The sequence below is a fragment of the Ranitomeya imitator genome, chromosome 5 (genome assembly GCF_032444005.1).
Source record: "Ranitomeya imitator isolate aRanImi1 chromosome 5, aRanImi1.pri, whole genome shotgun sequence".
Lineage (NCBI taxonomy): Eukaryota > Metazoa > Chordata > Amphibia > Anura > Dendrobatidae > Ranitomeya > Ranitomeya imitator.
The window spans coordinates 460,049,287-460,075,008 of NC_091286.1; the positions used below are offsets into that span (position 1 = coordinate 460,049,287).

The 25,722-nt window shown below is 43.1% G+C and overlaps 1 protein-coding gene across 2 annotated transcripts; it reads right to left on the reverse strand.

The window, feature by feature from the left end:
• Window positions 1-3,903: 3,903 nt before the first annotated feature.
• On the reverse strand, window positions 3,904-24,995 carry ZNF639 (zinc finger protein 639). 2 transcript variants are annotated; one of them, XM_069727274.1, is made up of 5 exons: window positions 24,690-24,995; window positions 10,376-10,441; window positions 7,950-8,048; window positions 7,702-7,809; window positions 3,904-7,205 (listed from the first exon to the last, which is right to left on the reverse strand). In XM_069727274.1, the coding sequence occupies exons 3-5, from the start codon at window positions 8,035-8,037 to the stop codon at window positions 6,106-6,108; spliced, it is 1,296 nt and encodes a 431-aa protein (XP_069583375.1). In that variant the 5' UTR covers window positions 8,038-8,048; window positions 10,376-10,441; window positions 24,690-24,995; the 3' UTR covers window positions 3,904-6,105. The 2 variants fall into 2 exon arrangements, with proteins under 2 accessions (XP_069583375.1, XP_069583376.1); XM_069727275.1 differs by having other exon boundaries at window positions 5,541-7,205; window positions 24,717-24,993.
• Between the last annotated feature and the right edge of the window lie 727 nt (window positions 24,996-25,722).

Genomic DNA, 25,722 nt, shown 5'->3' on the forward strand with positions numbered 1-25,722 from the left:
CTAAATCATACTTGCAGCCAGCAGACATGGATTAAAGTTGACTCAACCTCTGTCCTGTGTCCTTGTGTGTACCACATTGAGCATGGAGAAAAGAAATAAGACCAAAGAACTGTCTGAGGACTTGAGAAACCAAATTGTGAGGAAGCATGAGCAATCTCAAAGCTACAAGTCCATCTCCAAAGACCTGAATATTCCCGTGTCTACCGTGCGCAGTGTCATCAAGAAGTTTAAAGCCCATGGCACTGTGGCTAACCTCCCTTGATGTAAACGGAAAAGAAAAATTGACAAGAGATTTCAACGCAAGATTGTGCGGATGTTGGATAAAGAACCTCGACTAACATCCAAACAAGATCAAGCTACCCTGCAGTCCGAGGGTACAACAGTGTCAACCCGTACTATCCGTCGGCGTCTGAATGAAAAGGGACTGTATGGTAGGAGACGTAGGAAGACCCCACTTCTTACCCCGAGACATGAAAAAAAGCCAGGCTGGAGTTTTCCAAAACTTACCTGAAAAAGCCTAAAACGTTTTGGTAGAATGTTCTCTGGTCAGATGAGACAAAAGTAGAGCTTTTTGGGCAAAGGCATCAACATAGAGTTTACAGGAGAAAAAGAGGCATTTAAAGAAAACAACACGGTCCCTACAGTCAAACATGGCGGAGGTTCCCTGATGTTTTGGGGTTGCTTTGCTGCCTCTGGCACTGGACTGCTTGACCGTGTGCATGGCTTTATGAAGTCTGAAGACTACCAACAAATTTTGCAGCATAATGTAGGGCCCAGTGTGAGAAAGCTGGGTCTCCCTCAGAGATCATGGGTCTTCCAGCAGGACAATGACCCAAAACACACTTCAAAAAGCACTAGAAAATGGTTTGAGAGAAAGCACTGGAGTCTTCTAAGATGGCCAGCAATGAGTCCAGACCTGAATCCCATAGAACACCTGTGGAGAGATCTAAAAATGGCAGTTTGAAGAAGGCACCCTTCAAATATTAGGGACCTGGAGCAGTTTGCCAAAGAAGAATGGTCTAAAATTCCAGCAGAGCATTGTAAGAAACTCATTGATGGTTACCGGAAGTGGTTGGTCGCAGTTATTTTGGCTAAAGGTTGTGCAACCAAGTATTAGGCTGAGGGTGCCAATACTTTTGTCTGGCCCATCTTTGGAGTTTTGTGTGAAATGATCAATGTTTTGCTTTTCGCTTCATTCTCTTTTGTGTTTTTTCATTGAAGACAAATTAAATGAAGAGAATACCAAAGAATTTGTGATTGCAATCATTTTCAGGAAGAAATTGAGTATTATCTGACAGAATTGCAGGGGTGTCAATACTTTTGGCCACAACTGTATGTTCTGAAGGGCCGGTATCTACCACTGACCATATGGCGGTAATATCCATGTTGGTCGTTATATAAAGATTATCTTCAGTAACAGCACTGTCATCTGCTGAGGTTCTCCCCCAGTATTAGGGCGCGTCACCGAGTTGTAATCAAGGTTACCTGGTTAGAGGCCCACTCAGAAGCTCCCCCTCCCCCCCCGAGTCAAAACCCTAGCTACGCCTCTGATTCAGCCCCTTTACTTTAAGTGCAGCAAACTCACTCCAGAAGTTCATTGTGGATCTCTGAATGATCCAATGTCCTAAATGCCTAATGATGCATGAATGAATGAATATAATCCACCTGTGTGTAATCAAGTCTCCGTATAAATGCACCTGCTCTGTGATAGTCTCAGGGTTCTGTTTGAAGCATAGAGAGCATCATTAAGACAAAGCAACACAACAGGCAGGTCCGTGATACTGTTGTGGAGAAGTTTAACCCCTTCTTGACCCAGCCTATTTTGACCTTAATGACCTGGCCATTTTTTGCAATTCTGACCAGTATCCCTTTATGAGGTAATAACTCAGGAATGTTTTAACGTATCCCAACGATTTTTTCGTGACATATTGGGCTTCATGTTAGTGGTAAATTTAGGTCGATAATTTTTGCGTTTGTGATAAAAACGGAAATTTGGCGAAAATTTTGAAAATTTCGCAATTTTCAAATTTTGAATTTTTATTCTGTTAAACCACAGTTATGTGACACAAAATAGTTAATAAATAACATTTCCCACATGTCTACTTTACGTCAGCACAACTTTTTTTTTTTGCTAGGAGGTTATAAGGGTTAACATTTGACCAGCGATTTCTCAAATTCACAAAACCATTTTTTTTTTTAGAGACCACCTCACATTTGAAGTCAGTTTGAGGGGTCTATATGGCTGAAAATACCCAAAAGTGACACCATTCACTGTTGTTTGAGATGAAAGTTTAGATGGACGGCCGGGTCTTGATAGATTTGCAGTGGTATGATACTCCTTCCATTTCAATATGATCGCTTGCACAGTGCTCCTTGGGATGTTTAAAGTTTTGGAAATCATTTTGTATCCAAATCCGACTTCCCTTCCCGACCTGTGACACAGCGTATGCGTCATGAAAGTCGGTGCCAGTCCGACCTGTGAAATTGAAACTGCCAATCAGAGCAATTTGTAATATTTCACCTATGAAACTTGGTAAAATATTACAATCCAGCCATGGCCGATGCTGCAATATCATCGGCCACGGCTGGAGACCCTGATCTGCCCCTGCCACCGACTGACAGCTGTGATCTGCTGCTGCCGTTAGTGTTTCCTACTAGTGATGAGCGAATATATTTGTTACTCGAGATTTCTCGAGCACGGTCGGGGGTCCTCCGAGTATTTTTTAGTGCTCAGAGATTTTGTTTTTCTTGCCGCAGCTGAATGATTTACATCTGTTAGCCAACATAAGTACATGTGGGGATTGCTTAGCAACCAGGCAACCCCCACATGTACTTATGCTGGCTCACAGATAATAATAATAATCTTTATTTTTATATAGCGCTAACATATTCCGCAGCGCTTTACAGTTTGCACACATTATCATCATGTAAATCATTCAGCTGCGGCAATAAAAACTAAATCTCTGAGCACTAAAAAAATTACTCGGAGGACTCCCCGAGCGTGCTCAGAAAATCTCGAGTACTGAGTATATTCGCTCATCACTATTTCCTACCCTTCCTGTCATCCGCGCCCTCCTCTCTCCTCCGACCCCCCCCCCCCCCCCATCCTCTCCTCTGCTGTCCGATCCCACCCCCCCAAACTTACAGAGTCCCGGTGTCCCACCATCTTCCAAAATGGCGGGCATAGTGCGCCCTCCGAATCCGCCGGCCGCCAGATTAATACCAGGTACATTTTGATCACTGTGATAGGTTCTATAACAGTGATCAAAATAAAAAATAGTATATACCCCCCCCTTTTATCACCCCCATAGGTAGGGAACATAATAAAATAAAGAAAATATATTTTTATTTTTCCACTAGCGTTAGGGTTGCAATTAGGGTTAGAATTAGGGTTAGGGTTGCAATTAGGGTTAGAATTAGGCTATGTGCACACGGTGCGGATTTGGCTGCGAATCCACATAGTTCCTTGGGAAGTCCAGTTTCCAAAATGGGGTCGCTGAACAGATCTGAATGCGAGATTTTCAAATTGACACTGTAATAGTTGTATTTTTTAAAATATGATCCCATCACGATCCCAGCTTGTATTTTGGTACAGATGTGGCTAGGAGCATAGTAGACACATGTGCAGTTTTTGAAATTTTTAAATTAAACGTTTTTTTTAGAAATGCGTTTTAAAGTTTTGATCTTGCGGTCGCATAGGTAAAATATTCTCAAAGATACTCTTATGACATATCTGGTGAAAACCTGTACAGTTCTGAGTAGAATGGTGTTTATTTTGTTTCTCTATCTTTTTTTTCTAGCCTGAGATATGGGAAGAAATGTAAAGGCAGGCAACACCGAAATTCGCACTTTTCCGAACTTTGAAAATCAATAAAAAAAAAAAATCTAGAATTTTTTTTTCTTCACATTTTGCATTCTCTGACACACTATTACCAAATAACAAAACCTCAAAAGAATTAAAAATATAGTGGTAAAAATCATTGGTTCACTTGACATGGAATGACCCTGTCCGGATCTAAAATTTCCTGGTAGACGGCTGATAGACAGTGTACCTATACCAGCAGATGACATAGCTCCCCAAACCATCACTCATTGTGGAAATTTCCCACTAGATCTCAAGCAGCTTGGGTTGCGTGCCTCTCCACTCTTTCTCCAGACTCTGGGACCTTGATTTCCAAGGTCTAGTGTGAAGTTTCCACAATCAGTGATGGTTTCGGGAGCTATGTCATCTGTTGGTGTAGGTCCACTGCGTTTTATCAAGACCAAAGTCAGCGCAGCCATCTACCAGGAACTTGTAGAGCACTTCATGCTTCCCTCTGCCGACAAAGCTTTTTGGAGATGGAAATTTCATTTTCCAGCAGGACTTGGCACTATCCACACTGCCAAAAATATAAATTCTTGGTTTAAAAACAACAGTATGACTGTGCTTGATTGGCCAGCAAACTCATCTGACCTTAACCCCATAGAGAATCTATGTGGTATTGTCAAATGAAGATGAGACACCAGATCCAACAATTCAGAGGAACTGAAGGCTGCTATCAAAGCAACCTGGGCGTCCATAACACCTCAGTAGTGCCACAGGCTGATCGCCTCCATGCCACGCCGCATTGATGCAGTAATTGATGCAAAAGGAGCCCCGACCAAGTACATTTACAGAATATACATTTCAGTAGGCCAACATTTCAGATTTTTAAATTATTTTTTCAAGCTGGTGTTATAAAGTATTCTAATTTACTGAGATGACTTTTGGATTTTCATTGGCTGTAAGCCAATCATCAACGTTAACAGAACTAAACACTTGAAATAGATCAGTTTGTAATGACTATATATGAGTTTCACTTATTGTATTGAAGAACTGAAAAATTAACTTTTTGATGATATTCATATTTTGTGAGATGCGCCTGTAAATATCTCTATCAAGGATTCTTCATCTGCCATAATAGTAAAGGGGTTGTCCTTTACTTCATATTGATGGCCTAACCTTATGATAGGTAATCCAGGTCAATAACTGATCACATCCAGTTGGCACCAGCACTGAGAACAGCTTATTGTGAGTGATGGGTGTTGCTCCCCCACCAATCAGATGTCCCCGATGCTGGTGGTGACTGGCTACATAGTGGCTGCAGTGGCATACTGCAGCTCTGCGTCTATTTAATCAAATAGGAAAGGATGTGCAATAGCGGCCACTATACTGTTGATGACGCTGTGCAGCTCAGCTTTATAAAGAAGTACAGCCAGCTACTGTAAGCATTGGGAACAGCTGAATGGCATGGATTACGGGTGTTGTACCTGAGCCAGTCTGATATTAATGACCTATGCTAAGGAGAGCCCATCAATATAAATGTGGAGGACAACTCCATTTATCTTCTGATGGTGCCTCTTTGCAATAAACCAAAATTATGTCAGATGCCTTTACTTCATAGGAAAGCACGTCAATGACAATGGCAGGCGGTAACTGAGCACATCTGCATAGAAAAGTTTCTAATTCATAGACACACCAAGATCCCCAATTCATCATCTATTAAATATGACATACACATGCACAATATGTAATTTATTCATATAGACTTCTGAGTAGAGTCAGTATCTCTCAGTTTACAGAAAAATAAAACATGTAAAATAAGTTTTATGTGTATACGTGCCCCAGCATGGTATATTCTTGGCACATGCAGTTTGGTAGCAACGAAAATTACAATGTTTTTTTTTCCTCCAGTTTAATATTTTGCTCACAAAACACGTACATTTAAATAATTTCAGTTGAACGTTTTACACATGGGAATCAGACATCTTACAATTTCATTAACACAAAGTAATAACAATTTAGGGAGAATATATGAAGAAAAATCCGGGATACGCCTCATTCCCCAAGCACGCAGGGTTGGCTTGTCTCTCTATGTTTATTACTACGGTTTTAGAAGCGGAGTGTTCAATTATTATATCTTCTGGCCGGATCTGTTTTCTCACTGTACAGTTCAGGCCGCAGCGGGCTGTACAACCTACTACACACGAGGACTTACAATACATTAAAGTGTTTGGATCTCGTACAGTAATTTCTCTGCAGACGCCAGAAAGTGTATTTTCCAACATGCCAGGTGCCTTAAGGATTCAGGTTTTTTCATGTGTCTGTACATGGGTCTTAAGTTCATCTTCTGATCCAAATCTCAGAAGGCAGCTCCCGCACTTATGAGGCAGATCTGCAGAATGCCTAAAATCTAGGTGGGTTTTTAGGTCCTCCAGCTGACCTGTTGAGTACTCACAATATTGGCATAAGTAGACCCCTTCAGATGAATGTAGGTTTAGATGCTCACTGTATTCTAACATGCCAGAAAAGCCTTTCCCGCAGTCATCGCAGACATGTGGGTAGAAACGAGTGTGCTCTATTGCCACGTGCCGGTTCACATTAGTGTGGAGCCTACTGCTAAAGCCACATACTTGGCATACGAAGAAGTTCTTGCATTTGTCAAAACTTATTTTATTTAATAGACTGAATTGCCCGGGTCCTCCATTGTTATAGGCATCGCTTAGCTCTATCAGACGGCATGTGTGCTCATTTACTACATGACTATGCAGATCTTCTGGGTCATTGGTCTCGTGCTCACAGAACTGGCATAGGTACTGTTCATCACAACTGTGCTCCTGAAAGTGTAGGTACAATTCACTACTTGTGCAAAACTGCAGATCACACTGCTCGCACCAATAGAAGAAGTCATTGAAGTGGATATCTGCCACGTGTTGATTGAGATTCTCAAATGAGGTGGTCTTGTACTCGCAGTGCTTACAGCTCAGCTGCTCCTCCTCGTGCACCTTGCCATGATCCAGCAGCTGCTCATCACTGGTAAAACTCTCCTTACAAACCTTACAGATGTGGGACTCTGTGCACTTGTGCTTCAGAATCATATGCTGTTTCAGATCTGAGAAGTATTTGCTGTTGTAGTCACACTGGTCACAACGAAAGAGGCCACTACTGTTGGCTCTCAGGAGCGGCCACTTCTGAGGAGTTGTCAGATTGGAGGAGGGGCTGCCTTCCGGGCTCTCTTGTATCTGAAGTGGGACATCTTTTATTTCCTCCTCGGTGACGGGGGAGGGAACACACTCAGGCTCTTCAGTGTGGACTTCTACAACTGCCTCTTCATGAACTGGTTGGGGGATTAGTGTGGGAGACTCGCACATCTCTCGACTTTCTCCATTAGTACTGGGCTGCTCCTCTAGGAATTAAACACAGTAACATTTCTTATTTTCTCATGTTTCATTGATCACATATTAAAATGGATTACACAGAGACAAAATGACCAAGTCCGTGATTACTTCCAAAAAATATATCATGGACTTTATACTACTCCTAAAGCAGATGGAGAAAAGAAAGGCACATATTCCCCTTACACAAGGAATCACACAGGAGTAGATACTGTCAAATTAATAGGCTGTGACAATCATATCATGCACGCTCAGCTAATGTTCACATTTGCATTGTGAATAATAGCCACAACACTTCTAAACCAGGACACCACTGATTTACAATGGGGTCTGTCAGATCCCAGTGTTGTATCTCGTGCAGATATGAACAGAACCCAAGCCAACAGTCTACATATGTCTATTTTCACCTATGTCATCCTGTCCACTACATTTTTATGCACATAACACCAGTACAGACATATTACACTTCTGTGTGATCCGATACTGGATTTTTTTTTTTTTACGCACCTTCACTGTCTGGAAGTTTAGGATCAGCTTGAATTAAAGAACAGACACTGTAACAGTGATCAAAATATATCCCGTTATTTTCTACCTTTTTGACTGGAAGAGCGACATCTGGAGAGAGAGGGAAAATGTAACAATCAGACATAGGATATTCATGAATTACATGAGCAGAAGCCTGGTCTTTGCTACAAGGACTATGCTGTAGATGTATTACCCTTATCACACGGAAAGGTTTGGTCTCATGAATTTACCTGGTGCAGAAGCAACAGCTGAACTCTGCCCTGCGTACCGAGAAGGAAAAGAGGTCTTCCTTTTACGTTTCTTAGGATGTTCGTTCATATCGCTACAGTCTGAAAAGAGATTATCCTATTTAGTTAACATTATAGTATCCAATGATGGGGTCTTCACAGGAGAAACCAATAGAAAGAAGCACAATGAAAGAGACTTTTGGCTTGGACAATTACTCTCCAGATAGTATGTCCCCCAACAACAAAAAATATTGTGTACTGTTGAGCTACAGATTCCGAGAACCCCAGGAATCCTGTTGAGGAATCTAGCGACAGATACTATCTGAATCAGCTCCTCTCCGAGGATCACTGGCAAACAGATGATCAGTAAGGGTCTAGGGGCTGGCATTGGAAAGGAGGGTGGGTGATGCAAGAGAAATAAGGAATACATAGTAACATAGTAACATAGTTAGTAAGGCCGAAAAAAGACATTTGTCCATCCAGTTCAGCCTATATTCCATCATAATAAATCCCCAGATCTACATCCTTTTACAGAACCTAATAATTGTATGATACAATATTGTTCTGCTCCAGGAAGACATCCAGGCCTCTCTTGAACCCCTCGACTGAGTTCGCCATCACCACCTCCTCAGGCAAGCAATTCCAGATTCTCACTGCCCTAACAGTAAAGAATCCTCTTCTATGTTGGTGGAAAAACTTTCTCTCCTCCAGACGCAAAGAATGCCCCCTTGTGCCCGTCACCTTCCTTGGTATAAACAGATCCTCAGCGAGATATTTGTATTGTCCCCTTATATACTTATACATGGTTATTAGATCGCCCCTCAGTCGTCTTTTTTCTAGACTAAATAATCCTAATTTCGCTAATCTATCTGGGTATTGTAGTTCTCCCATCCCCTTTATTAATTTTGTTGCCCTCCTTTGTACTCTCTCTAGTTCCATTATATCCTTCCTGAGCACCGGTGCCCAAAACTGGACACAGTACTCCATGTGCGGTCTAACTAGGGATTTGTACAGAGGCAGTATAATGCTCTCATCATGTGTATCCAGACCTCTTTTAATGCACCCCATGATCCTGTTTGCCTTGGCAGCTGCTGCCTGGCACTGGCTGCTCCAGGTAAGTTTATCATTAACTAGGATCCCCAAGTCCTTCTCCCTGTCAGATTTACCCAGTGGTTTCCCGTTCAGTGTGTAATGGTGATATTGATTCCTTCTTCCCATGTGTATAACCTTACATTTATCATTGTTAAACCTCATCTGCCACCTTTCAGCCCAAGTTTCCAACTTATCCAGATCCATCTGTAGCAGAATACTATCTTCTCTTGTATTAACTGCTTTACATAGTTTTGTATCATCTGACACATGGTGTCTACTGACATGGTATCCGTTATGGCCTCCAGTGTGGGAGACACTGCTTAGCCTAACTAATAGAGGAAAGTTCCTCTACAATTTCTTTAAGCCTCAACAGGAACACTGGTGTAAAGAATTATTCTGCCTTAAAGGGCTTGTCTGGCCCAAATCGATAAGCCTGCAGTCGCTCTGTGTGACGCCAGACTTATGAATCTCCCCCAGTGCACGCACTGTGCCCTGTGGTAATTCACCGGTTTCTGACCTAGGACCGGAGGGTATGTATGAGTTATACATACTCCTAGCCAGTGGGCGCTACCTCGCTTCCATACACTCGTATATAGCGAGGCTGTGCACTCTAGTCAGTCACGCCCATTGAATGGCCTTGCTCTGGCCGGGAATATGCATAACTCATACATACCCTCCAGTCCCAAGTCAAAAATCGGCAAATTACCCGCAGCGCATAGTTCGTGTACTGGGGGGATTCAGTAAGTTAAACCGGGTGCTCCGATTGCCAGCCATGGCAGCAGCACAGGAGGACCTCTTCATGCCCCTTAGGGACAGGAAAAAAACAGGAGGTGGCAGGAAGGGGAGAGTATTTAACCTCTTTGTGTTTCTTGTCCCCCATTAGGGCGTGGAGACATCCTCCTGTAACGCTGTCGTGGAAGGTGACTGGAGAAAGAGGTCAGTTTTCTCTGCACAAATCACTGCAAAAGTCTATGGCATGGGGGTGAGCAGCTGGGTCAGAAGCTGAAGGGGGGAATGAGTCATGCAAGGACAATATATTTCCTGTTTCTACAGAGCAGAGGAAAAAAATGAAATCTGGGTAGAAAGGCAAAATGAGCAATAGTAAGTACACAGTGCTATATATTATGATGACTGCAATATATTAACAGGATAAAAACTTTGATGGGATTTCTATAACGTCAGTATGCAATAATGGGGCATACAGAAAGATCTGTTATGTTGGCTTCTTCATGGCACTAAACGCATAGCAGAAGAGTAATCTAATTACGGTAGATCCTGGCGTGGACATATACACTATTACACAATGCAACAACCTTAACAATCTGCATTATACTCACGTATGTTGCCCAATCAATTCTCATAGACCAGAAGTGAAGAATAGTCTTCTACTGTCCTCAGTTATTCTGTGCAGAAATAAGATATCAGAACTTTACTCCATCTGGTATGAATAAAAGCTGCCATACAACAGTACGAAATTATACACCAAGGGTATGTGTCCACGTTCAGGATTGCATCAGGATTTGGTCAGGATTTTCCATCAGTTTTTGTAAGCCAAAACCAGGAGTGGGTGATAAATACAGAAGTGGTGCATATGTTTCTATTATACTTTTCTGCTAATTGTTCCACTCCTGGTTTTGGCTTACAAAAACTGATGGAAAATCCTGACCAAATCCTGATGCAATCCTGAACGTGGACACATACCCTAACACTTCTAGCAGAAATATCTTTCCAGCTATAGCAGGGGTCAGGAACCTTTTTGGCTAAGAGAGCCGTAAACGCCACATATTTTGAAATATAATTCCGCGAGAGCCGTACAATATGTTTAAAGGGCCATTGACAGATCAATCGCTCCAATGTTCACTTAGTACAGCAAGGAATGCTCCTCCCTGCTGTATAAAGCCACAACTGGACTGAAACAATGGTAATTAGCAGTAAAAAATTAAATAAATAACTTACATTGTGAGCTTGCGATGCATGACATCAGTCCAGCAGTCTGGCTTCTTCTTTTTCCTGCGCATGACTGGAAGCTGGCATTCTTCCCACCTGATGTTGAGAGAATGCCAGCTTTGAGGCATTCGCAGAAGAAAGAAGCTGGAATGTTGGACATGTCACACAACGCATTGTCAGTTATGTCAATTGTCTATTTTATTATTGTATCCATCCTGCCCCATGTCTCCAATCATGCCCCGTGTCTACATTCTGCCCATGCCTCCAGTCCTGCCCCCAGTGTGTCCAGCATATTACCCCCAGTGTGTCCAGCATATTACCCCCAGTGTGTCCAGCAATCTGCCCCAGTATGTCCAGCATATTGCCCCCAGACAGTGTGTCCAGCAATCTGCCCCAGTGTGTCCAGCATATTACCACCAGTGTGTCCAGCAATCTGGCCCAGTGTCTCCAGCATTGCCCCAGTGTATCCAGCATTGCCCCAGTGTGTCCAGCAATCATCTGCCCCAGTGTCTCCAGCAATCTGCCCCAGTGTCTCCAGCAATCTGCCCCAGTGTCTCCAGCAATCTGCCCCCAGTGTCTCCAGCAATCTGCCCCCAGTGTCTCCAGCAATCTGCCCCCAGTGTCTCCAGCAATCTGCCCCCAGTGTGTCCTCCAGCAATCTGCCCCCAGTGTGTCCTCCAATCTGCCCCAGTGTCTCCAGCATTGCCCCCAGTGTGTCCTCCAATCTGCCTCACTGTCTCCAGCATTGCCCCCAGTGTGTCCTCCAATCTGCCCTACTGTCTCCAGCTTTGCCCGCTTAGTGTGTCCTCCAATCTGCCCCAGTGTCTCCAGCATTGCCCCCAGTGTGTCCTCCAATCTGCCCCAGTGTCTCCAGCATTGCCCCCCAGTGTGTCCTCCAGCATTGCCCCCCACTCCCCCAGTGTGTCCACCGATAACTGATCCAAAAAAAAAAAAAAAAAAAAACAAGCAGTCTCCTCACCTGTCCGCGCTCCAGGCGGCGAGCTCCCTGCAGCAGCGCACACTCGCCGGCGACTGACAATGACGTCAGACGCCGGCGACGTGTGCGCTGCGGCCGACATCAGCCGCCAGCCTCCAATTGGCTGGCGGCTGTTGTTGTTAACTATTGATGTGCGGGCGCGCGCCCGCACATCAATAGGAAACCGCCGCAGCGCTGCAAGGGGCCCGGTGAGCAGATGAGAAGGGGCCCGATGCGGCCCCCTCTCTCCGCCCACCGGGTCCGGGGGGCACATAAACGCCGGCGGCGGCGGCCGGCACGGGCCGGCATTCACAAATGATTATCAGAGGGTTAATCTGCGGTAGCCCAGGGCCCCCCCAGACCACTGGGCCCTGGGCTACCGCCCATATTGACCCTCTGATAATCCGCCCCTGGAAGTAAGTGACGGAAGTGTGCGGGAGCAGGAGGCGGACATAGTGCGGTGACCAGGGGCGTCTGACTTGCCGGCCCCGGGCCCCCTGTCTGCGAGCCAGATACGGCCATCAAAAGAGCCATATCTGGCTCGCGAGCCATAGGTTCCCGACCCCTGAGCTATAGGATGGACTACAACAACGAAAAAATAGCAAGTGCTGCGTCAGCCACCACTTCAAAAAAATCTACATTGGTATGTGGTTATGTGTATGGGCATAGTGTGTTCTTTTACGCTCCCCTTCTTCCCAGAGCCGTAACTTTATTTTTCTGTCAATATGGCCATGTGAGGACTTGTTTTTTGGGTGAGGAGTTGTATTTTGAATGGGGCAAAAGGAGGATGATTTAAACTTTTATATTTTTTCAGTATTTTAAAACCTTTTTTTTTAAAAACTTTTTTACTGCCTTTAATAGTCTCCATAGGAGACTAAAAGCTGCGATCGTCCAATCGTTTATACCAAACACAGCAGGGCTTCAGCCTTGCTGTGTGTAGCAAAGACGCTCATCCGCTACGAGTGCTGACCGCAGAGCGGAGCTAATAGCAGTTTGACAATGACAACCCATCAGCGACCCACAGTCATGTAACACGGATGCCGATGGGTGGGGTTTGTGATGTGCTTCCGGCGCTGGCATGTTAAACACCACTGTCGGAACTTAACAGCGGCATTTAACATGTTAACAGTCACGGGTGAATCATGATTTCACCTGCGGCTGTTAGGGGCACGGTGAAATAAGCTGACATGTTCCGGAAAAGTTGCGGGTTCATTGCCCGAGCCTGCATCAAAGGGCTCATTTCCACTTGCGAGAAAAACGGATGAGTGCAATCCAATAAAAAAATCGTATTGCACTCGGACCAATGTTATTCAATAGGTGTCTTGATTTTTTTTCTCAGCCGAAATCGGACTGAGAGAAAAAAAAAAAAAAAAAAAAAAAAAAAAAAAAAAAAAAAAAAAAAATCGCACAGCACTGGCACCATGCGAGTTCTGTCCGATTTTTACGCACTGGTGTCCTTTGAAAAGCTGGTAATTCAGCGCGGTGTACAGTAAAATCACACTGACAGGTTAGAATAGAGTAGAGATAGATATATATATATATATATATAGATATATATAGATATATCTATCTATCTATCTATATCTATATATATATCTATATATATATCTATATATATATCTATATCTATATATATATATATATCTATATATATATATATATAGATATATATATATATATATATATATAGATATATATATAAGAGTATCTATATATATATATATGAGGCATCGTGATTACTCGCTAATCCCGCCCCTGCACAGTAGCTCCGCCCCCCACCACACACAATCCTACCTCCACCCCATTACCACACATAATCCCGCCCCTCACCACATTACCACATGAGGCTCCGTCCACGCACATTACCACACGAGGCTCCGTCCACGTACATTACCACATGAGGCTTCGTCCACACACATTACCACACGAGGCTCCGTCCACGCACATTACCACACGAGGCTCCGTCCACGTACATTACCACACGAGGCTCCGTCCACACACATTACCACACGAGGCTCCGTCCACACACATTACCACACAAGGCTCCGTCCACACACATTACCACACGAGGCTCCGTCCACGCACATTACCACACGAGGCTCCGTCCACGTACATTACCACACGAGGCTCCGTCCACACACATTACCACACAAGGCTCCGTCCACACACATTACCACACGAGGCTCCGTCCACACACATTACCACACGAGGCTCCGTCCACGTACATTACCACACGAGGCTCCGTCCACACACATTACCACACGAGGCTCCGTCCACACACATTACCACACGAGGCTCCGTCCACACACATTACCACACGAGGCTCCGTCCACACACATTACCACACGAGGCTCCGTCCACGCACATTACCACACGAGGCTCCGTCCACGTACATTACCACACGAGGCTCCGTCCACACATATTACCACACGAGGCTCCGTCCCCCCACATTACCACATGAGGCTACGTCCTCACACATTACCACACGAGGCTCCGTCCACACACATGTGACTGTGTTTACAGAGAAATTTTAACTTAATTTACGTTTCGTTATGAAATTTGTTTAGATGCTGGAATGAATAAAAAACGCTCATCTTACTGAATCCAATTTGTTTTGGATTTTACACTGTGAATAAAATGTATTTAGTATTATTCAGATTTTTAATGATTATTCTTGTTATTAACTTCATTTTAAGTTAATTTACCACCTGCGTAAGCGCTATTGAATGTTGTCATTATTTACTTTAGTTTAATCACCAGCAATTAATTAGACAGCAATGAGCGTGATGAGCATTAGCTGGCTGCAAACAGCTAGTAATAAACTATTACAACACCCTGTGTCTTTATTTCAATAAAATACTTTATTCTCAATGTGTGTGTGTTTTATTAACCATTTACTAGTATTGGATTACCCCCGAGGGTGGTTTACACGTCAATGACCAGGCCAATTTTTACAATTCTGACCACTGTCCCTTTAGGTGGTTATAACTCTGGAAAGCTTCAACGGATCCCAGTGATTCTGACATTGTTTTCTCGTGACATATTGTACTTCATGATAGTGGTAAACTTTCTTTGATATTACCTGCGTTTATTTGTGAAAAAAAAACGGAAATTTGGCGAAAATTTTGCAATTTTACAAATTTGAATTTTTATGCAATTAAATCACAGAGATATGTCACACAAAATACTTAATAAGTAACATTTCCCACATGTCTACTTTACATCAGCACAATTTTGGAACCAACATTTTTTTTTGTTAGGGAGTTATAAGGGTTAAAAGTTGACAAGCAATTTCTCATTTTTACAACACCATTTTTTTTTTACGGACCACATCTCGTTTGAAGTCATTTTGAGGGATCTATATGATAGAAAATAACCAAGTGTGACACCATTCTAAAAACTGCACCCCTCAAGGTGCTCAAAACCACATTCAAGAAGTTTATTAACCCTTCAGGTGTTTCACAGGAATTTTTGGAATGTTTAAATAAAAATGAACATTTAACTTTTTTTCACAAAAAATTTACTTCAGCTCCAATTTGTTTTATTTACCAAGGGTAACAGGAGAAAATGGACCCCAAATGTTGTTGTACAATTTGTCCTGAGTACGCCGATACCCCATATGTGGGGGTAAACCACTGTTTGGGTAGATGACATAGCTCAGAAGCGAAGGAGGGCAATTTGACTTTTCAATGCAAAATTGACAGGAATTGAGATGGGACGCCATGTTGCGTGTGGAGAGCCCCTGATGTGCCTAAACATTGAAACCCCCCACAAGTGACACCATTTTGGAAAGTAGACCCCCTAAGGAACTTATCTAGAGGTGGGGTGAGCACTTTGACCCACCAAGTGCTTCACAGAAGTTTATAATGCAGAACCGTAAAAATAAAAAATAATATTTTTTCACATAAATTATCTTTTTGCCCCCAATTTTTTGTTTTCCCAAGGGTAAGAGAAGAAATTGGACCCTAAAAGTTGTTGTACAATTCGTCCTGAGTATGCTGATGCCCCATATGTGGGGGTAAACCACTGTTTGGGCGCATGGGGGAGCTCGGAAGGGAAGGAGCGCCATTTGGAATGCAGACTTACGGTAGATGCATGGTTTGCAGGCGTCACATTGCGTTTGCAGAGCCCCTAATGTACCTAAACAGTAGAAACCCCCCACAAGTGACCCCATTTTGGAAAGTAGACCCCCTAAGGAACTTCTCTAGAAGTTTTGTGAGAACTTTGAACCCCCAAGTGTTTCACTACAGTTTATAATGCAGAGCCGTGAAAATAAAAAATCTTTTTTTTCCCCACAAAAATTATTTTTTAGCCCCCAGTTTTGTATTTTCCCAAGGGTAACAGGAGAAATTGGACCCCAAAAGTTGTTGTCCAATTTGTCCTCAGTACGCTGATACACCATATGTGGGGGGGAACCCCTGTTTGGGCACACGGGAGAGCACGGAAGGGAAGAAGCACTGTTTTACTTTTTCAACGCAGAATTGGCTGGAATTGAGATCGGACGCCATGTCGCGTTTGGAGAGCCCCTGATGTGCATAAAGGGTATGTTCACACGTTCCTGATTTACATCCTTTTTTTTTCAGGACTGTTTTTTAAAAAACTGCAGCTCTTGGCAGAAAACGCAGGTCCTTTTTTTGTCCTTTTTTGATCCTTTTTTTGATCCTTTTTTTATGCAGTTTTCTATGCAGAGTCTGTGTGTTTTCTAGGAAGTTTTCTAGGGTTAAAATGGCTGAAAATACCCTAACCCTACCCCTAACCCTAACCTTAGTGGGAAAAAAAAAAAATTCTTAATTTTTTTATTGTCCCTACCTATGGGGGTGACAAAGGGGGGGGGGGGGGGGGTGTCATTTACTATTTTTTTATTTTGATCACTGAGATAGGTTATATCTCAGTGATCAAAATGCACTTTGGAACGAATCTGCCGGCCGGCAGATTAGGCGGGCGCACTTCGCATGCGCCCGCCATTTTGCATGATGGCGGCGCCCAGGGAGAAGACGGCCGGACGGACACCGGGACGCCGGGTAAGTATAAGGGGGGGAGATTAGGGCACGGGGGGGGGGGGGCATCGGAGCACTGGGGGGGGCATCGGAGCACGGGGCGGTGGGATTGGAGCACGGGGGGGCGGGATCGGAGCACGGGGGGGCAGCCACACTCCGCCCACGCACTTCCGCCCGCTTCCCCGCACTTCCTGCTGCAGCGGTTCTGCACCACAAACCGCAGTAAAACCCGCAGATATTTTTTTCATCTGCGGGTTTTACTGCGGGTTTGACCTCACAATGGAGGTCAATGGGTGCAGAACCGCTGCGGCTCCGAAAAAAGAAGTGACATGGTACTTCTTTTTTCCCGCAGCTATTCAGCGCGGCTTTTTTTTTTATTTTCCGCATTGTGGGCACAGCAGTTCCTGTTTTCCATAGGGTACAATGTAATGTACCCTGCATGGAAAACAGCTGCGGACCCGCAGCGGGAAAATCGCGGCAATTCCGCATGAAAAAAAGGATCGTGTGAACATGGCCAAACAGTGGAAACCCCCCAATTATAACTGAAACCCTAATCCAAACACACCCCTAACCCTAATCCCAACGGTAACCCTAACCACACCTCTAACCCAGACACACCCCTAACCCTAATCCCAACCCTATTCCCAACCGTAAATGTAATCCAAACCCTAACCCTAACTTTAGCCCCAACCCTAATTGTAGCCTTAACCCTAGCCCTAACCCTAGCCCCAACCCTAATGGGAAAATGGAAATAAATACATTTTTTTAAATTTTTCCCTAACTAAGGGGGTGATGAAGGGGGGTTTGATTTACTTTCATAGCGTTTTTTTTTTTAGCGGATTTTTATGATTGGCAGCCGTCACACACTGAAAGACGCTTTTTATTGCAAAAAATATTTTTTGCGCTACCACATTTTGAGAGCTATAATTTTTCCATATTTTGGTCCACAGAGTCATGTGAGGTCTTGTTTATTGCGGGACGAGTTGACGTTTTATTGGGAACATTTTCGGGCACGTGACATTTTTTGATCGCTTTTTATTCCGATTTTTGTGAGGCAGAATGACCAAAAACCAGCTATTCATGAATTTCTTTTGGGGGAGGCGTTTATATCGTTCCGCGTTTGGTAAAATTGATAAAGCAGTTTATTCTTCGGGTCAGTACGATTACAGTGACACCTCATTTATATCATTTTTTTATGTTTTGGCGCTTTTATACGATAAAAACTATTTTATAGAAAAAATAATTATTTTTGCATCGATTTATTCTGAGGACTATAACTTTTTTATTTTTTCGCTGATGATGCTGTATGGTGGCTCGTTTTTTGCGGGACAAGATAACGTTTTCAGCGGTACCATGGTTATTTATATCCGTCTTTTTGATCGCGTGTTATTCCACTTTTTGTTTGGCGGTATGAGAATAAAGCTTTTTTTACGGTGTTCACTGAAGGGGTTAACTAGTGATATAGTTTTATAGGTGGGGTCGTTACGGACGCGGCGATACTAACTGTGTACTTTTATTGTTTTTTTTTTATTTAGATAAAGAAAATATATTTATAGGAACAATATTTATTTATTTTTATTTTTTTTACACATGTGAATTTTTTTTTTTTTACACTATAACATTGCCCCGGGGGGGCCTCGACCAATCAGAGACGCGGGATTTCCAGGACAGACAGACAGACAGAAAGACGGAAAAACCCTTAGACAATTATATATATATATATATATATATATATATATATATAGATACCTATTCTATGTGTATATACAGTTATATGAAAAAGTTTGGGCACCCCTATTAATCTTAAGCTTAATGTTTTATAAAAATTGTTTTTTTGCAACAGCTATTTCAGTTTCATATATCTAATAACTGTTGGACACAGTAATGTTTCTGCCTTGAAATGAGGTTTATTGTACTAACAGAAAATGTGCAATGTGCATTCAAACAAAATTTGACAGGTGCATAAGTATGGGGACCCTTATTTTCTTGTTTTAAATACTCCTACCTACCTTTTACTAACTTACTAATGCACTTTTTTTGGTTTTCTAACCTCATTGAGCTTTGAACTTCATAGCCGGGTGTATGCAATCATGAGAAAAGCTACTTAAAGTGGCCACTTGCAAGTTGTTCTCCTGTTTGAATCTCCTCTGAAGAGTGGCATCATGGGCTCCTCAAAACAACTGTCTAATGATCTGAAAACAAAGATTATTCAGCATAGTTGTTCAGGGGAAGGATACAAAAAGCTGTCTCAGAGATTTAACCTGTCAATTTCCACTGTGAGGAACATAGTAAGGAAATGGAAGAACACAGGTACAGTTCTTGTTAAGGCCAGAAGTGGCAGGCCAAGAAAAACATCAGAAAGGCAGAGAAGAAGAATGGTGAGATCAGTCAAGGACAATCCTCAGACCACCTCCAGAGAGCTGCAGCATCAACTTGCTGCAGATGGTGTCACTGTGCATCGGTCAACTATACAACACACTTTGCACAAGGAGAAGCTGAATGGGAGAGTGATGCGAAAGAAGCCATTTCTGCAAGCATGCCACAAACCGAGTCGGCTGAGGTATGCAAAAGCACATTTGGAGAAGCCAATTTCTTTTTGGAAGAAGGTCCTGTGGACTGATGAAACCAAAATTGAGTTGTTTGGTCATACAAAACGGCATTATGCATGTCGGCAAAAAAATACAGCATTCCAAGAAAAACACTTGCTACCCACAGTAAAATTTGGTGGAGGTTCCATCATGCTTTGGGGCTGTGTTGCCAATGCTGGCACCGGGAATCTTGTTAAAGTTGAGGGACGCATGGATTCCTCTCAGTATCAGCAGATTCTTGACAATAATGTTCACGAATCAGTGACAAAGTTGAAGTTACGCAGGGGATGGATCTTTCAGCAAGACAATGATCCAAAACACCGCTCCAAATCTACTCAGGTATTCATGCAGAGGAGCAATTACATTGTTCTGGAATGGCCATCCCAGTCCCCAGACCTGAATATCATTGAACATCTGTGGGATCATTTGAAGAGGGCTGTCCATGCTCGGCGACCAAACTTAACTGAACTGGAATTGTTTTGTAAAGAGAAATGGTCAAAAATACCTTCATCCAGGAACTCATTAAAAGCTACAAGAAGCGACTAGAGGCTGTTATTTTTGCAAAAGGAGGATCTACTAAATATTAATGTCACTTTTCTGGTAGGGTGCCCATACTTATGCACCTGTCAAATTTTGTTTGAATGCAGATTGCACATTTTCTGTTAGTACAATAAACCTCATTTCAAGGCAGAAACATTACTGTGTCCAACAGTTATTAGATATATGAAACTGAAATAGCTGTTGCAAAAAAAAATTTTTTATAAAACATTAAGCTTAAGATTAATAGGGGTGCCCAAACTTTTTCATATAACTATTTCTATGGAGCATCTTATGGGGCCATATGCAGCATTATATGGGGGCAAATTTCTCTATGGAGCATCTTATGGGGCCATAATCAGCATTTGTGCAGCATTATACGGGGCAAATGTGTCTATGGAGCATCTTATAGGGCCATAGTCAGCATTTGTGCAGCGTTATATGGGGCAAATATCTCTGGAGCATCTTATGGGGCCATAATCAGCATTTGTGAAGCATTATATGGAGCAAATAACTCTATGGATCATCTTATGGGGCCATATTCAACGTTTGTGCAGCACTATATGGGGCAAATATCTTTATGGAGCATCTTATGGGGCCATAATCAACGTTTATACAGCATTATATGAGGCAAATATCTATATGGAGCATCTTATGGGGCCATAATCAACGTTTATACAGCATTATATGAGGCAAATATCTATATGGAGCATCTTATGGGGCCATAATCAACGTTTGAGCAGCATTGTATGGGGCAAATATCTCTGGAGCATCTTATGGGACCACAATCAAAATTTGTGCAGCATTATATGGGGCAAATATCTCTGGAGCATCTTGTGGGGCCATTATCAACATTTGTGCAGCATTATATTGGGCAAATGTGTCTATGGAGCATCTTATGGGGCCATTATTAACCTTTATGCATTCATTTTATGTTTGTGTGTATGTAGCCCATTCAGTATCTCCATCTACCCCCCACTCCCTGAAGATGGCTGGACCATCATTGTAAATACATCATTGTAAATACACACCTGTACTTTGTATCTCCCCACCTCATTGTAGATTGTAAGCTCTCACGAGCAGGGTCGTCTTATTTTGCTTTATTACTGTATTGTTAACATTGTTACCTATGACTGTTGTGTTTGAAACTGTTAAACTGTAAAGCGCTGCGGAATATGTTGGCGCTATATAAAGATTATTATTATTAACCTTTATGCAGCATTATATGGGGCATATTTTAATATGGAGCATCTTATGGGGCCATCATGAACTGTATGGAGCATTATATGGGGCTCCTGATTCAATACGGATATTCAAAAACACAACCTACTGATGTCTCAATTTTACTTTTATTTAAGTTTTTCCAGTTTTTTTTGTGGCAAAATTAGGGGGGTTGGCTTATATAATAGGGGTGCCCAAACTTTTTCATATAACTGTATCTACTCTACTCTAACTTGTCAGTGTGATTTTACTGTACACCGCGCTGAATTACCAGCTTTTCAAAGGACACCGGTGCGTTAAAATCGGACAGCAATACGGATGTCATACGGATGTTGCGATAAAAAAAAATAAAAATTGCATGACACTCGCATGATTTTACTCCGTTTTTTCGGACCGTAAATCGGACCCTTTTTTTTTCTCGCAAGTGGAAATGAGCCCAAAGGGATGTATTGGTACGTCCAAGGTTGTAAAGGCGTTAAAGGGATTCTGCCAGCAGGTCATCTGAGAGCAGCCTGATGTAAGTAAAGAGAAGCTGAATCCAACGATGTATCACTTACAGATTACTGGGTGCAGTAGTCCTGACAGAGTTTCTAGATGAAGTATGTAGCAGAGCTCAGAAAGCTAAGACCACCCACACCACAGCTTTCTATGTACACTGTATATTGTTAGTAAGCTGCTAGTACTGGGGAAGGAGTTGGGCCAGGATGCATGTCAGCAGCTTGCCCAGCAGCGAGCTCCTGCTGATAAAACACTCATTGTATTGAAACAACAGCACAGCCTAATAAATGACATCCCTAAAATCTGTGACTCAGCCCCAACCTCATGCGGTCCTCAGATTACATAGTAAAAATCTGCTGACAGATTTCCTCTAATGAAAATCTGAATACAGGCAGGTACAGGGATATCTATGCATGGCTAACAGATTACAAGCATTAGCATTGGTTTAATTTCAGCAAGATGATGCAACTTGTCATATGTTGTACGTGTCCATGTGCCATTCCCAGAATGTAGGAAGCAAAGGGTTGTGACCGCCACAGTTCATTAGACCTAATGGTTATATCTGAGGATAGTTGAATGGTCAGGTTATGAAACTAATCCCCAGAATGTGCTGAAATTAAACAGGAAATTGAAATTCATGTCTAGAATATTGAATGTGCGGGGTCACAGATGTTTGTCAACAGTATAACATGGCACAATTTTCAGAATCGCTGGTGGAAACCTGTGCCAGCACCTCCTATGACCGGGGACGTATGTCATTCTTCCATTATCTTGTATAAACCACACAATGCCCACTTTGAATTCTCTTCCTCCTCACCTGTCTATGTCACAAGCTAAAATCTGGCTTCTAGCACCCACTCCACTGAAACCGCCTTAACTAGTGATGAGCGAATATACTCGTTACTGGAGATTTCCCGAGCACGCTGGGAGGTCCTACGAGTATTTTTTAGTGCTCGGAGATTTAGTTTTTCTTGCCGTAGCTGAATGATTTACATCTGGTAGCCAGCATAAGTACATGTGGGGATTCCCTAGCAACCAGGCAACCCCCACATGTACTTATGCTGGCTAATAGATGTAAATCATTCAGCTACGGCAAGAAAAACTAAATCTCTGAGTACTAAAAAATACTCGGAGGACCTCGGAGAAATCTCGATTAACGAGTATATTCGCTCATCACTAGCCTTAACCATCGTCGCTAACAGCCAACCCAAGCTACATCGCCCTGTGCTTCTCCTTCTAGACCCGTATTATGCCTGGACACAATCAACCTCCCACTACAGACCACCACAACACATGTAACGTCTCCCATTCCCACAGCCTCCTCATCCCGCCGTCTCTCTGATGCAAGTGCCTCAAGCCTCTGTCCTGGGATTCTCCACTCTCCTATATCCTCTATATCTACATTCTCCTCCTACTCCTAAACTCAACATTCATTATTGTCCACATCTCACTCAAATTCCCCAATTACTGTCCTTTAAAGCTCCCATTCAAACACTTACCACTTAGTTCTGCTCTTTTCTCAATGTGAATTAACACACATAGCTAGTGCAACCCCACCTCATCTTCCAACATCGTCCTCAGTTTCTTTCCTTAGTGCCTTGCTCTGATCCATCCTTACCTCTGTAGGCCAACGAATACCCCTCTCCCAATTCCTCCTCCGGCTTCTCAATGCCCAGAGAATCCTGTTCACAATACTGACGAGGACCTACGAGGTCATCCACCACCTGTCTCCACCCTACATCGCCGGTCCTCACAAGATCTCTCCTCACATAACCATTTTCAAGAACAAAAGAAAGCGCATGTCATTTCTTTGAATTGGCTCCAAACTAGGCCCTGCCCAAATCAAAAGACTGGAAAAAAGGATTCTAGGAAAAAAAAAAAAAAAAACTCTTCCAAAACTCAAAAGAGGAAGGTTTCCTGGAGCAGTTTCCAACGGTAATCTCAATTTTGCCAGTTTCAAAGAACTTACCGTACCCTCACCTACTGTATCCTTCTCTGGCAGATGGTAAAACCCTTGTGGGAAGGGTCCTCACCCCATCGTATCAGTCTGTAGCTTAGCTATGTGTAGTTACACTAGTTCTGTACATTGCTATGTATTGCCAAATGCTTGCTATGTAGTGTAAACCTGGTTCTTTTGTTTGTCGCTGGAATTAAGGCCGCTATAAAATAAATAATACTAAGAAAAAAGGAGGCACGGTTCTATTATGATCGGCCCTGTATAGAACGACCACATCCCACTAATAGTACACAGGACTGACGCTTCGGGCAGCAGTCACTCATCTAGAGCCACTATCCTCGCCGATCAGTCCGACGTTCCAGTCTACGGGGATCCGTCACAGATGAAGAACTGGAGACGTCCGCTTTCCATCCGTTCATCAGCTGCTTCTGACTGATCCATTGTGAAATATCAATGGCTGGTGGGGAGGGAGTGAAGATCTGACAAACTATGTCCTCTAGGTTTAGTATAAAAAAAGAAAAGATGGAAAATGGGTGAAAAAAATGGGAGAAAAATTGCCTGTTTCTGATAGACGCAAAAGCGGACACCGATGTGTGAATGTGGCCCAAGTTCACCCGAGCAAATGAGGGAAACAAAACACCTGTTTGATTATTAGAGAGGAATAATAGAAAGCCACACACAAAGGGCTATCGGCACAGGGGAGGCGAGCGCAGATTTCCCACCCATTACAGAAGGGATGTGGGGACATCATGGGGTCACACTGGGGTTATACCCGCACAGGTCCTGGATGCGACCTTTAACCCCCAAGGACAGCTGTGACTGGGGGGCATAGAAGGGTTAAGACCACCTGTGCAGTCCTGCGGCTGCTGACGCACCTCCTCGGCTGTACCACCTACCACTGCACAAGGTAACGCATGCAAAACCACATACCTGGAACCGCGGCACCGATTACCGTACCTAAACAGTGGAAGCGACGGTGTAAAATGGCGACCTGGACCAGCACGACGCACGGCCGCCTCTAGCCTGACAGGCCGGAAAGTCACGCAGCACAAGCTCAACCCTTCCCGAAGCCCGAGAACAACAAGCGGCGAGAGGTAACCAGAGCGGCACCGGCAACGAGAGAGTGGTGGAAAGCGACAGCGACGTCTAGTGGTCTCCAATGTTACCACACGCACTGGTTACACGGGGCAGGGGCAGGGGCAGGGGACGTGCGCTGCGCTGGTGCTCGGTACACACGGGCACGTGCACGTGCACGTGCACATCCGGTTATTATATGTGCGGTTTATTCCAGTATGGAATATTAACCCCTTCAAGACCCAGCCTATTTTGACCTTAAAGACCTTGCCGTTTTTTGCAATTCTGACCAGTGTCCCTTTATGAGGTAATAACTCAGGAACGCTTCAACGGATCCTAGCAGTGCTGAGATTGTTTTTTCGTGACATATTGGGCTTCATGTTAGTGGTAAATTTAGGTCAATAAATTCTGCATTTATTTGTGATAAACACGGAAATTTGGCGAAAATTTTGAAAATTTCGCAATTTTCACATTTTGAATTTTTATTCTGTTAAACCAGGGAGATATGTGACACAAAATAGTTAATAAATAACATTTCCCACATGTTTACTTTACATCAGCACAATTTTGGAAACAAAATTTTTTTTTGTTAGGAAGTTATAAGGGTTAAAATTCGACCAGCGATTTCTCATTTTTACAACGAAATTTACAAAACCATTTTTTTTAGGGACCACCTCACATTTGAAGTCAGTTTGAGGGGTCTATATGGCTGAAAATACCCAAAAGTGACACCATTCTAAAAACTGCACCCCTCAAGGTACTCAAAACCACATTCAAGAAGTTTATTAACCCTTCAGGTGCTTCACAGAAGCAGAAGCAACATGGAAGGAAAAAATGAACATTTAACTTTTTAGTCACAAAAATTATCTTTTAGCAACAATTTTTTTAT